Consider the following 18214-nt stretch of genomic DNA (forward strand, 5'->3'; position numbering starts at 1 on the left):
CAATCCCTGGACAAGCTCCCAGGCCACATACACACTGGAAAGCAACAATCATCAACTACCTATCATCAATGACAAATGAGTGACTGAGATACGGAGGTGGGGCAATAGGTCGAAAAAGGAATCAGAGGGGCAGGATTCCTGGGGACAGACCGCATGCAGCTTTGGTTCACCCATCTACTGAGTAAGGTCACCGCTTCTCCAAGCCTCCTCCCTGGGTAAACTTGCCTTCACATCACCCATCAGGCTGTGAGGAGTCAGTGCTTCTACAAGATCAGCATGGTGATGCCTTGCAGTGCACGCAGGACACACCAGAGGCCTTCTGAAACAGGAGGATAGGCAAAGGAGGCAAGGAGACAATATGGGAGGTAAACCAGAAGGCCAGGCTTAGAACTCTCTATGCCTCAGCTTCTTAGCTAGGAAATGGAAATTTTTAAAAATATTTTATTTTACAGAAAAAGAGAGAATAAGCAGGGAAGTAGCAGAGGGAAAGGACAAGCTGACTCTGCGCTGAGCACAGAGACCAATGTGGGGCTTGATCCCAGTACCCCAAGATCATGACCTGAGCCGGAATCAAGAGCCAGATGGACAATCAACTGAGCCATCCAGGCACCCCTAGAAAATGAAGAAGAGGCACCTATGTCCTAAGGTTATTACAAGAATTAAATTCATTAACATACATAAAGCATTGCCAACATTATCTGACAACAGGAAGGATGACCCAAGTATACAATATTGTCAGTATTTTATTATTCTTGCTAAGGAGCACAGACCTAATTTAATCTCCCCAAGTCTGCCCTTCACCGGGTGAGATACCACCGTCACTTAGCTGAAGCAGAAGGGGAATTCATTCAGAACTAACTGAAAACCATCCACTTCAGCAATGAAATTGTTACTGACAACTCTAAAGGGGGAAAAAAAAAAAGGTGCCCCCTTAGCCTTTCAAAAGGCTTATGGGCCTTCTTCAAATAAACTACATTAAAGAATCCTAGTACCTTGAACATTATTCTTAATTAACACTTGAGCATTAATTCCAAAAGCTACCAACTCAAGTACCTATTATCTAGGTTGTTCAGTCAAAAAATGTTAAGCTATGGCAGACCAGGACTCCTGCATCAAAGGACAGGCAAACCCCGAATTACATGAGCGACCCCTATCAGCTCATCTGAAATCAAAAGCAACATCTGACGACTTTCTCAGAACAAAATGGAACAAGTGCTTGTGCCAACACTTGAGAACCTTATTTATAACTATTTAAACATAAAATACTGCCAAATACAGCTTTTGTGTATCAATCATACCTTAATTAAAAATGTTTATGTAATGATACATAATGAGATCATAGTAATGAAATGAGACTGTGATAACCCCAGTCCCCTCATCCATGGCCAGTAGTGCTATAATGTGGTATAGGCCTTGGAAGGCAGTTAGCAAAGCTACCAAGAACCTTATACCCCACTTAGCTCTGTAATTTCACTTCTGGAATGTGTAAGGAAAGAATTCAAAGGAAGGGAAAGGCTCCACAGGGGAAGACATCCATTGCAGGTTAACTTACAATAGTGGAAACCATGGAAATAATCTAGTGCCTAATAATAAGGGATGGTTTGGAAAAGCAAGGTACATCCGCTCAATGAATTATTATGCAATTATCAAAAATAGTAAGATCACACAGCGAAGTGGAAAAAATCCTGTAATGCAGTGTTAACTGAAAAACAGCAGGGATATAAACTGTCATCATTACGATTTATGCACATATGAAAAGTATTTCAAGGGAACCCAGTAGCATGTGCATACAGAAGACCATCTATCAGCCATCAGTACCTTCCTTTGAATATTTTAACTGAATGGCACAAGGCAGTCTAACTTTGGGGAAGGCTTTTGAAAACATCAGCACCAGAAATACAAGCACTTGAGGGATGAGCCAGACTGGAAAGAGTCATAAAGTAGCATGAAAAAATACGGAGGAATCTGAGTGGAGGCACTAAGTGGGACCAGAAGGGACCCCCATGCACCCCTTGAAGGCATCTCCATCCACGCCACCTGCCACCGGCTGGACCCTGGCTGATGGGTGCAACGTGGCCCCAGGTACGCTGAAACGCTGAACACACTACATACAATGGGAGAATCTGAGCTCTTGAGACCAGTATTCTGTGTGAAAAATGCACAATCAGCACAACTCTCTTTATGAAACCTGGCTTGTCCTAATTGTTTGTCTAAACTGTCTTTCCCTCTTTGATGAAGTTCAAGAGCTACCTGATCCAAAATCAATGCAACTTGGAGGAAAAATGAAGAGAAAACTTAGAACCCTGGACCCGGAACACACCAGAAAATTGTAAGCGTAAATTCTGATTGGTGAGTATGTTTTCCCACATCTAGTTAGACCCTTGGAAGGACCCTAGTTCAGATGGCAGTTATCTGAACATAGAAATAAGCCGGCACTTCACTAACTGAAACCCACCTCACCCGCAGCGTTCCTGCAGGAGCTCTGAGGCGAGCGTTTCCACAATGCCCACAGCTGAACCATCCTTCCTCCTCTGGGCGGGCAGCTCACGCAGGCGGAGAGCCTCGCTTTCTCTGATCAAAGTGCATTATGAGGGTGGGGCAGAAATCTGTTCTGTGTTTCCATTCACGGCTTATCTGCCCTCCACCCTCCCACTGACAACTGAAAATGGAGGCACTTCCTGTTGAAAGAATGTGTTATCAGCTCCAGACTCGGCCAGGGCTTAGCACTGAACTCAGGCCAGGTTAGGTAGGAGACCCGGCTGAGTGGTTGGGCTGGCCATCTCCCTCTTCAAGGAATAAATGATTTCAGGGACTAACAACCCAGGCTTCTGCCAGGCAGCCACATGGAAAATGTCCACTAGCCTGTGAAGTAGGCACAATTCATCTTTAGATCACACGGATTTTTTTTTTTCCCCTGTGAGAACAACTTTTGGATATGATCTGGGAAAGTCAAGATTTTATTTATTTATTTATTTTAGTTTATTTACTTGAGAATGAGTGCACAAGGAGGCAGAGAGGCAGGCAGAGGGTAAAGCAGCCTCTCCATTGAGCAGGGAGCCCAGCATGGGGCTCAATCCTAGGGCCCTGGGATCATGACCCGAGCCGAAGGCAGATGCTTAACCGACTGAGCCCCCTGGACGTCCCCTGAAGAGTCAAGGATTTCTAGTATGATGAACTCCTGAAGTCAGTGCCCAGCAGTGTCTGGCTCACAGGGGGCTCTCACCAACCCTGTCCGGTCTCTTATCTTTTCCACTACTGCACATTTCCCTTACAGGCAGGCCCAGAGACAGCTCCCCAAGCAGCTCTGGAGGACACAGCCATTCCAGAACACGGCTTTTCTAGCTTGTGAGTTACAAACATCAATTTCATCTCTGAAAGGAAGGAAACCAAAAAGGAGACTACTGGAATGTGTTCAGTCCTCTGTGTTACAAGCTCTCTTAACGGAGTCCTGAGCAGAAGAAACACACACACAGAGCCCCAGGCAGGTTGAGGTGAGTGACTCCGATCATTCCCAAAGCTGAGACTTTTGATGATCATCACACTGCTTCCTTCGCTAGAACTCAGACTGTTGGCTTCTGTGGCCTCTGGTCTGTCCTTCCTACACATCTAAGTAAGCTTGTGGTTACGGCATTTTCTTGTGAGGGAAAACCAGCCATCCCTCACTGCCAATGCTCTCTTCTCTGCTTTTGTAACCTCTAGGTTAGGCTCTCACAATGCTTTCCAGAGGCCTGCCTCAAAAATAAATAAATTAAATAAATAAATAAATAAAATCATATTCCAACAAAAAAGAAACACTTTCAGGTTAAGTGAACTTTAACTCTAAAATCTGTACTTATTTCAGTTTGGAGGGAGACACAGAAGTGGCTCATCAATTAGAGTTTAGGTGAATAGCACAAGAAGATACACACACTCGGGTTCCATCTCTATCAGGACCCTTAAAAATCCTAAAAATTGTCAATCACAACAAAACCCTTTATGTCTCCCATTAACAACTCAACTCGAAAGAACATTAAGCACCTCCTCTCCCAAAGAAAGTCATTGTGCCTGCAGCCACTGACCTAATTCAGCTTTTAGCAGAATATTTTAGTTATGTTTTGTGTGTGACTTAACAAGCAAATTCTTCCATGGAGATCTCACTGGCTGTCCTCTTGGGTCCTGTCGCCCCTTCTGGACCTCAGTAGGCTAGGTTCCATGCATACACCAGGATGGTGCCCTTTTTAAGGAGGGAAGAGCAATTCTATGCAACTACCTACCCTGGGGAAAAGTGACATTCAAATAGCCAAGTTTTAACGGTGAAGAAAGGCACAGCCCAAAGTTGAAATGACCTTGAACTAATAGTAAAATGCTGATTACAGGGGCGCCTGGGTAGTTCAGTCGGTTCAATGTCTGTCTTTGGTTCAGGTCATGGTCTCACGGTCGTGGGAATGGAGCCCTGCCCTGGGCTCCCGGCTCAGTGACGAAGGAGCTTGCTTCTCCCCTTCCCTCTGCTCCTTCTGCCTTGCTCCTGCTCTCCCTCTTTTCTCTAATAAATAATAAAATCTTTTTTTAAAAAAGCTGATTACAAACGTAAATGGTGGGGGGGAGCATGACTTGAAGTCACTGGCATTCTAAAGGAAAAGTTTATCTTCTAAAATGAATCAAAACGTATGACTCTATTGTAGTCAAAGTTGTAAAGGATCCTGAGGAAAGATTTAAACCTGGTGAATTATGATCTTTTGTAACAGAACTGCCTTTCCAAATTGGATGAGTATCTTAATCTCACCATCTTAATCGGCAAAAGCAGACCATGGTCGGAGAAGCCGGCAGCATTTGCAATACAGCATTATGAAGGGTAAGCATTAAGTGCCACAGGAATGAAAAATTGTGGCTATCAGAAAAACAAAAATATTTAACACATGGTTACTTTAGGGACGCCTGGGTGGCTCAGTTGGTTAAGCCTTTTCAGCTCAGGTTGCGATCTCATGATGTCGGGGTCCTGGGATTGAGCCCCATGTCAGTCTCCCAGCTCAATGGGGAGTCTGCTTCTCCCTCTGCCCCTCCCCATCCCCTCAACACACACTCCTGCATGCTCTCTCAAATAAAAATCTTTTTTAAAAAGATTTTTATTTAACAGAGATCTCAAGTAGGCAGAGAGGGAGGGAGGGAGAAGCAGGTTTCCCGCTGAGCAGAGAGCCCCATGCAGAGCTCAATCCCAGGACCCTGGGATCATGACCTGAACCAAAGGCAGAGGCTTTTAACCCACTGAGCCACCCAGGTGCCCCTCAAATAAAATCTTAAAAAACAAAAACAAAACAAAACAAAAAAAAACCCATGCTTACTTTGTTAATACCACGAGTCTACATTTCTTAATTTCCCCCCTTAGAAACGTAAGGAGTTATTTCTAATGTCTTGGGGTGGGGAAAAAAAACAATGCCATGAACTCCAAGATTATGTTTAAATAGTGCTGCTCTTCTTGGGCTTCAAAGAGGTCTGTGGGCATCTCCCACTTACACTACACAATGGTCTTGAGGACCAGATGGTAGGAATTACTTTTCCCTTTAGGAGGAGGAAAACAGAGGCTTTACAAAACCTTGGCAGCTTACTCTAGTCACACGTACAGCTGGAGCTAGTGCCTGGATGCCTGAATTTGTCTCCTTCCAGCTGCTCATCTGTGAACCCCCAGAATAAACTTCAGACCCTACCGAGACTTCACCAAGAATCCAGCAAATAAGCTTCATCAGTGCTTTAAATTAAAAGTGTGTGTGTCCTTAGTAAGATAAAATAGGATTCCCAAGTGTGTGCCCCAGTTCCAGTGAAACCAGGCCACGTTAACAATAAAAACAGCAGCATAGCAAGCAAATTTAAACATCCTCAGATACTGACTTGGGACTATTGACTCACAAGACTCCAACAGAACACAGAGAGATCAATACCTGTCATTTATTTTTCAAGTGTTTCTTAAAATCTGAGGTCAACAGAATCATCTATTTGTGCTCAGTCCCACAATTTCCAAGCACTGGCTATGGTGCAACCCGAGCCGAATTATGAATTATCGCATATTCTGACACCTGTGTTTGGAGATGCTTTTTTAAAATTATTAAAATTTCAGAAAAAAATTAACAGGTAGATCTCAACAGGAACAAAGCTAGCTAGCAGACTGTATTTAATTCATATCCATTAGATCCTCATATTGCTAGTAACTCTTTTGGCAGACACCCACGAAAGGCATAATAAATTACTTTCATTCCAGTAAAGGAATTCATTTTCTTCGAAGATTCATTTAGCAATAACATTTCAGAGCGTTCTAAGCCAGGATTTCTTAAATTTGGCCATGTTTTCCCGTAACATTATTTCATGTTTTGTGACAATTTGTATATTCTTATAGAGGCAGGGCGGGGGGGGGGGGGGGAACTACAAGGAAATCTGTAATCTGCAGAGAAATGTGTGTTCTAAGATGAAGCCTTCTAACCAACCTGAGGCCATGAGAAGGCGCAGGACAGCCTGCCCACACTTCTTCCTCACCTAGCATTCGGGCCTTCAGACTGTGATAATGAGTCACTTATTAAACACACCACAGTCCTGTGATAAATCGCGTGGATATATGTATTAGAAACTATTTCAAGGATGATACAGTTGGGCTGACTCCTCATACATATATAAACGCACTGGGTATTAAATGCATCTCGAACTCTTCCTCCTCACTCTTCTCCCCGTCACACCCAGGCATGCACATACACACAGGCGCCGAGCAGACAAGACAAAGAGGGGGACGTCCAGAAAAGGCCTTGAGATCAAAATGAAAGTATGCGAACTGCACATGCTTCCATGTTCCCTGCCAGGTTGGCGTGTGACTTTCTCAGCAAAGGCCAATGTGGTCAGACAGGAACGTGAGTTATTAGAAGGAACTGGAAGAAGAAAGGGAGCCTGGCACATAGGGAGGGTGAAGATAAAATGCCAACAAAATATTTACGTTCATGGCTTGTAGCGAGTGGCAAGTGGGATATTAATAACTGTGATGATTGGTCAACTCCCTGGGAGCGGTAACGGCCCCGGGACGGGGAGGCAGGAGACATCGGTTCCAGCCCCGGCTTCACCACCAGCTGGTCCTGTGACCTTATGGAGTCCCTCTGGATCCTGGCTTATAAATGAGGCAATCATAAAACCTAACTGCAGCACTCTCTCAGACCCTGGTGGGAGATTAATGACTTTTTAACTCTTTTTATTCATTTAGAATAGAGTATCGCGGGCCATAAATTCTGCGGGGAAATGGACACTTGCCTACCAAATGCTTTTTCAATGATTTCATAAAAACAAACTGAAGGCAAATTGAAGATTGTGCACAATTCCAACTAACGTGACACTCACGATTATTAGACGGAAATCACACACCATTAGAAGGATCTCTGTACTACGACCTTTTATTTGATATTGTGAGAGAGCCTTTACAATAATCACGTTAGGCTAAATTTCACTACCTGTTATCCTTTTATTATCCAATTAACACAGTCTTAGTACTGTAAGACAACTTACTTAGAAAGACATGAAAATCTATACAATGTGCCTTATGTTTGGTTACAAGCAAATCACTTCTCTGGTGAGATTTTCCCACCTGTTTCCCACCTGCAGGACGGTTTTTTGATGCTCAAATTACTAATGAAAATTAGATCAGATTTAGGGAAGTAGGTCTTCTCTCTGAAGATTTCACATCACCTATCACGTCTTACTCGAGTATGTCACACTTTAAACTAGTATATACTACATGTTAATGAACTGAACTTAAATTAAAATTTAGTAGTAAAAAAATAAATCTTGTATGCCAGTGATAACACCAACTGCCAGACCTGGGTCCAAATCCTGCCTCTTAGTACGTATATAACCTTGAGTCTGTTACTTTTTCCAGAGTCCAACTCCCCACTACCCAAATCAAAATGGAAATGGACCACCACAGGTGAAATGATAATTATTAATAAAAGAGAGAATGTACACAGAATGCCTGACACACAGAAAGTACTTGGAGAAGAAGGTTTCTGCTTTCCATGTCCAGTATCTTGTAAATGAAGTATATGGACAAGGGAGAGAGCGTCTCAAGAGCAAGAGTACAACGACAAAATGCAGGGCTAACACTAATAAAATGCCCTACTCTCCTTCAACCTAAAGGCTCCTGTAAAAAAAAAATACTGAACTGAAGAGATGGGCAGTCATTTTTTTGTCCCCCTCCAGAAGCCTCATTCAGAACTGCTCTGCAGAGTCCAGTTTCTCTGAGTGAAAACAGCTCATACGGTACATGTTGAGTCCTTCATGAATGTACCTTTCAGATACTTAACTATTGTAGGAATAATCAATAATAACCAGAATTATTATTTTGTGACCAACCAGAATGCCACAGTTAAATCCCAGTGTGATCCAATCACCTGGAGAAGAGGACAGTGTTGTCTCAATTTGCTAAGACGGAAGCAAGCTACATGACTGGGAAGCGGCATTTTCCAATTTTCAGCATAGGATTCAAATATTAACACGTAACATCTATTAAAAAGAACTTTAAATATTAACCTACAAAGTACCTAGCCTTTCTTCACAAGGCCTTCTGAGGACACCCAGATACCCTGGCAGCACTTGGAGTGCACATTAACTCTTTCAAACCCCTTACAGCCCGAGCTTTAGCATAACACAGCCAGAAGCAGTGTTTTTTTCTGACCAGGTCGTTGAATACAGTTATCACCAAGGAGGGACAGCAGTCGGGACACAGGTCTATCTAGGCACACAGCATCCCAGAGAATAAATGAGGCAGGAAGGAAGTATCTATTTAGTATCGAGAAAATGACCCATCAGCAGTAAAGGTCCCCCCCACCCCCCGCAAAGGGGCAGATCAGCCAGCCTCCAATCTGAGATGGGGTCTTTGTCTCAGGCTGAGGACATCTGCCTCTCTTCGTGGAAGCTGTCTATTACCAGCAATGCACCACAAAGGTACAGAAACATTTCCTATCGCCAACACACCATGCCTGGTAGGTGTCCGCTCTGGAGAACATTCAGCAGGCAGCCAGCCCACACCATCGCGCCCTCAGAAGCCATGGGCACAGAGAACGAAGGGCCTGGGCTGGGGCCTACAGCGTCTGCCCTGAGGCCAGTGCGTGCCACCAGCTCCTAGAAGGGAGTCCTTTCCTTACTAATGATGAGGGGAAACCCTGCTTGTAAAATGTCAAAGCAGGAGCATGCTAGCATTTTTTTACATCAATTACCAAAATCCTTTGAAGAATGCTTTAACTGTGGGACTCTAGCACAGAGACAGACGTCGGGATTAGACAAGTCCCCATTTAGAAATGAAGGCACTCTGAGCCCCTCATTTAAGGGTGCCTTTATGGATTTCTGCCTGTTTCAAAGGTGTACCTTCCACGTCTTCACCCCATCGTCTCCACACCCGAGGCTCCAGCCAACACCGGAGCTTAGAACTGTGTCCTCAAAGTAGCGCAGATGCCCAAGCTCCTTTCTGGAGCGCTCCAACCCAGCGTTTCCTTTGCCCTGAAAGTCCTATTCCACTCACTCAAATGCACTCTGAGCAGCCATTTCCCACTACGTGGTCAGCATTAACCGCTCCCTCCTTTCCATTCCTGCCTCAAGGTGACCCTCGTTTAAGGCACCTTCCACATCTGACTGGCGCTCAGTCTCTACACATGCTCCCCCACCCCTACCCACATTAGCAACAATCTGAGATCAGGTACCTTGTTTTACTCCGTTGTAAGCACCACCTTCCAGGGCACAGTTATTTTTTTAAATCCAGCAAGGACTATAAAGCAAGGATTAGTCCAACAGAGTTCATCTCCATTTGTTCCAATGCTGGATGCTGGATGTTTCATGATGACTTCGACATTACAGTTGCAGTTTTAATAATAAACTTAAGTAGCTTTTAATTTTTTTAGATAATTATTTATGGAACTACTTTTAGGCAGGCAAATGTGTTCACTGATTTCTCATTCCCAGACATTACGTCTTACTGCTAATTTCGTCCCCAAATTCATTCTTCCTGTCATGAAGGAAATTGTGAAATACCTTTTATCTATAAAATCTGGGGACTGAGCTACAAAACATATACATACAGTTATGTATGATATCTACAGAGTATACATATCTATTACACATACACAATGTATGTATTTTACATATATGTAGAGTAATTCTCCAGTTTTATTAATTTTTAGTTACAAATCACAGGAGGGGTAAGAATATTTATACATTATTGAATCTTATTTGGAAAACAAATAAATGTAATTTGGGAATTGCTAGAACAGAACATGTTTCCTATTTGCCTCCGAAGTAACAACCCCCCCCCAAAAAAACCCACCAACCTGTTAAGATGTAATTTAGTCAATAAATGGAATTCAAGGAACGATTTAAATATTCTTACAATCAATCCACCAGAGAATATAAATGCCAAAGAAAATGTTACCTATTTAAGTCAACCAAATACCTATTTTTCAGTAAACCTCTATGTGTAAGAAAATTTTACCACGTAAGACCTTTCTTGGAAAATGTATCTATAAAGTTCAAAAAGCACAAAACTGATCAACTGCCTACCAAAATTTAAGTTTAACACATTTCTTAACAAACACAAGAATTTGAAAGGACAAGACAGAGGCTGTTTTAATGTTAAACTGCATGGCAGTCAGCCTTCCCAATCTCAAGAGAAAAAAATCACACTGTCCTCCCTCTGTCTCCAACACACACACCACACAGGAAAAAGAGAGAGAGAAACTGAGTCATTAAAAAAAAAAAAAAAAGAGTGCACAAAACTGTGTCATAAGGTAGCCAAGTCAGCAACCTGATGACCATCAGGAGGATTGTCTTCTTTTTCCAAGAGGTCTAAACTGAAACACAAATTAGAAGTATACAGAAAGAAAGCTAAAGCACTGTAGCTTTATCGTAGGTAAGTAACGGAAGACATGAGGCCTCAGAGTACCGCAAAAATGTTTATGTGACCCTGAGACACTTGTCAAGCCTTTGCTCACAGCAGCAGACAACTACCCTCCCTCCAGAACACTCAGCTCCTGCCAGGGTAGCTCAGGAACCAGCCATGGGAACCTGGTGCCCCCACATGCAGGGCAGGGCAGGAATATCAGGATTTAAAGGAGCCTGCTGGGAAGGCTATACTTCTGACCATCTCCTATGTTGCTTTCTGGAGGGGCGGGGGGAGTTAAAAGAACAGCAGGTCTGCTGTGGACCACTGCAACCATCTTTTGATTTTTCCTTGCTGTTCCGATCATTAAGTTGCCACTTACATCATATGCCCTCCCCTTCCTGTCTTCCACTGGGAGTATGCCTAAGATTAGCCTTTGTTTTGTAGCTCTGATGACCCTATGCAAGTGAAATAACCCTGAACTACAAATTTCCACCACGTCAGCCACGGGGGCCACTGGAGATCAATGGGAGGGGCCCATCATCAAACGAGGCTTAAAGGCGTTGAGCCAACCAGGGCGCTGCGTGCTGAATACCAGGCACAACCTTGCTCGTGCATGGAACTGTTTTTCTCACCTACAGCACTTCCCCAAATCCTAGAATCATCCAGTCACCTCACCAGCCGCCTCCAATGTTATAGAAACTGTGACCAAAATGGTTGGTTGGAAAATGACACATCTTGTCAGCACAGACACCTTTCCCAAAATGCTTCCACCAGCAGCTCACAGACAACTCCCCCAGCAAGGTTCTCAGCAGAGACACGCCAAGACCCAACCCATGCACAGAAGGCTCTGAAGGTCCTCAGGAACCACGGGGCACACACACTGGCACTCCTCGGTAGTCACCTGGGGAGACTGCCTGGGTCTATGACCATTATTCATGGAGGGGCTGGAGGGGGACAGTTCCCAAAGGCATGTGGGCCTGTTCTCCAGGACAGCCCTGTCAAAGAGGGGTTGCTGGAGCCATCCGTGATGGACTAACAGGTGAGTGAACCCTGGGGCAGTGGGGTCCCTGTAGGGAGAGGGGGGCAGGCAATCTGCACCACTGCCCTGGGAAAAGGTGTCAGGAAACCTTTGAGGTGGCTTGGGTTCACATAAGCGGGTGCTCTCTCTCTCTCTCTCTCTCACACACACACACACACACACCCTGCCCTCCAGTCAACAGCTCACAGGGCTGGCTCTGGCAGAGGCTGCCAGGGCTAAGGAGTGCTAGGGGGGTCTTACAGCACAAGACGGTGCACGGAACTGCTCTCCAACTCCACCAACCTCCAAAATCCTTACTGCTCTGCCGCCTGGCCTCTAGCAAAGAATGGAGCATTCCTCCGAAGGGCGAGGGCCAGCAAGCTCTCTCCAGCATGCAGGCTCTCAAGGGAGATGAAATGCCCAGCCAAGCCGCTGGGGTACGGCCAGCACAGCTCCCGAGGTCCCTCCTGCAAGCAAGGCCAGAACCAGACCCCATCACTGACTTCCCACTGTTCCTCCCTCGGAGGAGGACAGATCAGCCTCACAAAGGGCTCTTCTTGAAATTTCACATCACAAAACCAGGAAAGCAAAAGGAACGACACATCCCCAAGTCCATTGTTGGGTAAATACCTGTATTCCTGTGCCATTTATCATTCAAATCTGGCTTTTTCCAAGCTTCAGCCGACCCAGACAAACTCAAGCGACCAGAAGCCTGCAGCCATCCGCAGTTTGGCGCAGAACAGACAGACACCCAAGCCAAAAACCTGGATGGCTGCTCCCCCAGAGCTTTCAAAACCCTAGACCTCGTTCTGCCTCATTTAGCTGCTACAGAAGTGCTGCTGAGAACTTAGAACATAAGGTATAAATAATCTTTATTTCTCCATTTCCACGTAAGTAACTGTTCTATTTACCACTGGAGACTCTTAAAATTACACCTAACCCTCTGTACAAACAAACAAACAAACAAAAAACCACCAACATCATCTTGCACCAGAGTTCACCTTTACAAAGGCTACAAATGTTATTTAACATCTATCTGCAACAAACAACCGAAAGGCTTTTTTTGCCTTGTGAAAATTCCGAACTGACTTCTTAGAAAGAAAACGCCGAAAAACAATTTGGGATGGAGGACCAACAGAAATATCAAATTTAATTTTTTTTAAAGTTTCATTTTTACTTGTCTAAGCTGTTGAAAATACGACAAGAAGAAACCAGCTCTGTGGTTCCAAAACCCAGGTCAGAAAACACCTCGAGGGTAACAAGCTTCAATTTCACCTGGGGCGCTGGTTCAAAAACACAATTCTCCAAGCCCCACCCCACAGACTTTGACTCAGAAAATCCAGGGTGGAGCCCAGGAATCTGTAGCATTTCAAAGTACCCCAAACAGGGCAAAGCTACTTGTAAAAAACAAAACAAACAAACAAAAACAATTACTAAGTAAATAGGGGTTTTAATGCCTGTCTTTTGCCTTAAACTAGCATAATCCTTAAAAAAAAAAAAAGTATCACCAGGGCCTGCTGTAAAGTCCTGTGGCCCAGATCGGCCCCAGGATCCCAGGGAGGCCTAGGGTAAGGCCTGGTTGTTCTTCAAGAGAATTCCAGGTAAATTTGGAAAACAAATTTAGGGTAGGAATCACGCCTTTACACAAACTGGGATCCTCACAAAGCCCCCAGCATCCTTACCCTTAAGAGCATGAATTACTTACAAACCTCACAAACCAAGTTTGGGCAAAGGCTGAAGCAAGCCAGGTTATCAAGAAGGCGCACTACAAGGCCAGAGCCCCCAGCAAGGGGCCAGCAGGTAAAGGATGATCAGTAAATACGTCACCAGAGAATACATAATGCTAAGCTTTGTTTTAAATAAATAAATAAACAGTAAGGAAGGAAGAGAACAAAGGGAAAAAAGATGGGAGTCCCTATGATAAGCAAAAGCAATGTAAAGGCCCCGGGCACAGACGTCCATAAAACCTCCGAGTTCATAGTTGTTCTGATCTCCATCAGAAATCCATATATACAGCAGCTCAGACAGTAACCTGGAAATAAAACAACTTCAAGCACTTCAAACCAAAACTTCTTGCTTTTACTTGGGTTAATTTAACCATAAAAAAACCGATATAGATCTTAATTAAGAGGTTTGTAAAGTACTTAAGTTTGTCATTTTGTTGACATTCAAATGTAATCTCCTCTGAAAACTATTCTTAGGTATCAGCTAACTAAACTGAACTGTTGATTTAGATTATTGTACTACCAGATAAGATAAAATTTGAGATAATATACAGCAGAGCAACCCACTAGCTTTGAAAGACTGCTGCGCTGCTTTCACACTTACCCCTGAGGCTGTCGGTTGTGTTGTAGGGGAAGTATTTTTGCTGCAGTCATCTGAGTTTGAAGAGGTGGAAGTTGGAGTCATAGGAACAGAATTATTGCTACTACCTGCAACAGTCAAAATTAACCTCATAAATATACACATATTTTAGGCTCACAGTTGGCCAATACCTTTCAATAAAATGCATTTTATTTACCAGAGCAAGCCTTTGACTTATTTATGTTCTTAGGTTTTCTTTTCCTGGTTTGAATTCCCTCTTTTTTCATAGCAAGCGGTCGAGGCACCTAAAAAAATTTTCATACAGGCTTTAAGTTTAATAAATATTATATTGAAAAAAAATCCAACTTTAACCGAAGAACTCAACATCAGTACTGAAAGCCCTCATTTAAAAGAAGTTGGCATCGATTTCAGTCCAATTTTTATACATGCTCAACAGATCCCAAAATGTACAGACTATACTTTCCCTATCAAATGCAGATTCCTTTGGAGAAAAATGAAATGATTTGCCAGGGAAAATTTTTCCTTCAACTTAACTGTTTATCGTTTTTAACAACTTCAATTGCAGAGTAAAACCGCTGGGTACGCACTTTTATTTCAAGGAGATTGTGTATTCTCTTCCTCCTACACATACAAGGTTAATTTCCTTTTTAAGACTGTGTTTTTAGTATTTCATGCTATCCTTCAAAAGATGTTGCTAACTAGGACTACCGAATATATCTCATTGCTCCTTTGCATAAACGGACCTGATCATATTAAAAGTCAAGATATAAACTAGTTAACTGTGCATTTCTATTTGGTTCTATGCTTTTTCTGAGTATACAGTTTAAAAAAGTTACTACTACGTTTGATTCTAAAATGCAGATTTTTGTTCCATTTGGAAGTACTTTTTATTATTTCTACAATTGGGGTGTCTTACCATGGATTTGTGTTGACAGTTTAATTGGCAGCATTTTCTTGTTTCTTACTGGTATATAAGGTAATTGTATTCTAATTAACATCCTCAATTCAATAACGTGCACAGAGAACATCAGATTCCTCACTTTCGTTCCCTCTCCTTGACTTTTTTTTAATGGACACCACGTACAAATGAGAGACTAGACACGTATACACAAGAGCAAACAGGTGGCGCACCCCATGGAGTTTCATGTAGAGTCCACAAGCATTGCACACAGGTTCGCCCTCGGCATTTCTGCGCCACAAAGTGGTGGTTGTGGTGTGACAGTTGGCACAGGACAGTCCAAGCCGCCGGGAAGAAGGCTAAAAAGTAGCACAAAAAAGTAAGTGTACAGACGTAAGTGACTACGCATCTGCTACATACATTAATGTATCCTTTCCCTGTGGTCATAAGCGTGGACCTTTTATTGTATTTAAAAAAAAAAATAGAAGGTCCCCTGAGAAAAATGTATAAACTAATTAGATGACCTTCCTGAATCACATTGGGTGCTCTATCCCCCAAGAGTGTTTGGGTTGCTCCAGGAATATTCATGCAGAGACTGAGTCACAATATCGGCCAACTAACTGTGCTCACTGCTGTCAGAGGTCTGGGATGTGTCATGAAAACTCAATCACAACCTCCCCTCAACTCCAGTGTCGCAAGTGTCTTTGGGCAGTCTCTACTCCACATGGAAGCTAGGGATAATCAGGGTCTATTTCTCAGGTATATGCACAGGAGTAACCCCAAAACTACAGAAGACAGGCAGACAGAAGACAGAAATAGATCTTGTAAAATGTACAGAGTTTTTATAAAGAAATGTATTCTAATACATCTCTTAATTATCACAGTTGCCTGCCACCTGCACTCTTGTACTGTTTTTACAAAGGATAAGCAAATGTTACAGCACTGTTTTAATGCTGGCATTGTCTTACAGTAATAGGGATGTATTTTCATCCAGTTAGTAGAGTCCCAACTTTTGCTCATGGAAGAATTAACTGGTATTATCAGAAAAGGCACTGTCATTCTGATTTCCATGTTCCCTGTATGCCCATTAACATCCTTAGAGGGAATTTATCTCATCTGAATTATGTGTGAGTTATAAAGAAGGAGAGTTTAAACTAGTAGTGTAAGTTCTTACCCCAAATGCCAAAATCTAAATTTGTTTTTAAAACTACCTAGATAGGCAACTAAAAAACAGCACCATGACTTCAGTAAAAAAGCTGTGAGGAAAAATCCAAGGACAAATGTAAGTCAAAGGTTTTTTTGACAGAATTCAGAAGTTAGCTATACCAATTTCAGAAAAGAATAGTTTTCAAGATGTACAATAAAAACTGGAATTGAGGGTGTACTGAATAGCCACAGGTTTAAGGACAGATTTATCAAATCCTCTGCTTACGTATTTAAAAAACATTGAATTTTGCATTTACGTCTCTTTTGCAATTCACATCCTATTGTATTACTGTAGCACTATCCTTTACACACAAATCATAGACACTGGTAAACTTCTTAGCTTAGGAACTCAACGCTATGAAAAAATAAATTGACTTTTGGTTGAAATGTACATGCTTGCCTGACAGGCAACCATTTGTGGGACTGTTTTTGCTAAAATGAAGAAAACATAAAACCTTACACATCGGGACTTGCTGCTTTCTTTTTCCTTTTATGGTTAAAATAAAATAATTTCCTAGGAGAGAACGCCTTTCTCTTCATGAATGTGAATCAGCGAACTAGGGACAAGGAGGTTCATTTTATAAACAGGTCATTTATGACAGTTTCCAGTGGAATTTGAAGCCAACGTGAAGTAACCTTGTTATCAGAATTTGCCATTGTAACAAAGAATTTTATGACTGTCAACTGCAAATCATAAGTGAAGCCAGTCTCCATAAACATGAGAAATGAAGGTGAATGGGTTATAAAAGTTCCTTGTAACAAGTGATCTCAGTTATATTCATCACTGACAAGGAATTCAAGTTACACCATAAATCTCTTATTTTGCAATGTATTACAAGTTCAAATTCACAGTGATTGGTTCTGGACTGCTGGCTAAACAAACCTGGGTTCAACCTTCTGAGAACTAAGCTAGATCCATCAAAACCATAAATAAGAAGCCCACAAGAACTAATTGATGAACACGCCCTTCAATTGGTATCATTTATAATCCATTTACAAAGCACAATGGCTGACCTTGGTCACAGCCAAGACACCTGCCACACAGAAGGAAGACCAACAGATTTAGGAGATGTTAAAAACTCTTTCCTGGTAAGTGCACAAAACAAATGGCACTTCTAAACATGTATGTTATTAGATCAAATTTAGAATCCAACTAGAACCTAATCAGCTACTCGGGAGTTCTACCAGTTTTTCCCTCAAGCTCAAGAAAAGGTGACCTTGCTGAACTCAGCTAGAACTCAGTTCAATGTACCTTTCCAGGAAAAAAAAAAAAAAAAAAATCCGTTTTCACTGTTCAGACATGAAAACAACAAACTTCCCGGGTATTTTCTGGCCACTACTTTTTCTTAATATGATGCGTTAAGAAATGAAAACCATAGGAAGGCAGATGCTGAAATGAAATGCAGGATGCCCTCTGAAGACTATTTTAAGCTGTGGGAGGTTGTAACAAGTTTAAGGCACATACATTAAATTAGCCTCAGCCACTTTATTTTAAATGCATTAAAAACAAAACAACCATAAAACTAATTGCTTCTCTTTAAGGTGTCAGACTTCCATTGTGATGCAATATCACCCTAATCTATTTAACACAAACAACATGTGTAGCGTTTGTTCCTGCTAATTAGAGAATAACAATTAAATAAATTACTTGGATACTTAAAATGTCTGGCATCTCACTGTAAAATATTTTACTTTAAAAGGTATTAAGAGTATGAATGCTTGGTTAAACAAATGTTAGCCCTACAGTGGGGCCTGCGAACACTTTCATTTATTTTCTCTAATCACTACAGCGGTAAATGCCCTCTCCTAAAACCACACCTAACTCTAAGATTTATTCCTGTAGAAATCAGAATTCCTTAATTTAAAACAGTAAAAAAAAAAATGCATTTGGACTGTG

General features: G+C 42.3%; 1 protein-coding gene across 5 annotated transcripts in view; it reads right to left on the reverse strand.

Annotated features, from left to right (window-relative positions):
* GATA6 (GATA binding protein 6) overlaps positions 1-18214 on the reverse strand; it is a 31703-nt gene that overhangs the window by 5813 nt on the left and 7676 nt on the right. For all 5 annotated transcript variants that reach the window (XM_032309400.1, XM_032309401.1, XM_032309398.1 and 2 more), the window contains exons 4-6: positions 15345-15470; positions 14410-14497; positions 14217-14320 (exon numbers count right to left, since the gene is read on the reverse strand). In XM_032309400.1, coding sequence (XP_032165291.1) covers positions 14217-14320; positions 14410-14497; positions 15345-15470 — 318 coding nt within the window. The remainder of the gene's footprint in view (positions 1-14216; positions 14321-14409; positions 14498-15344; positions 15471-18214) is intronic.

The sequence above is a fragment of the Mustela erminea genome, chromosome 13 (assembly GCF_009829155.1).
Source record: "Mustela erminea isolate mMusErm1 chromosome 13, mMusErm1.Pri, whole genome shotgun sequence".
NCBI classification, from domain to species: Eukaryota; Metazoa; Chordata; class Mammalia; order Carnivora; family Mustelidae; genus Mustela; species Mustela erminea.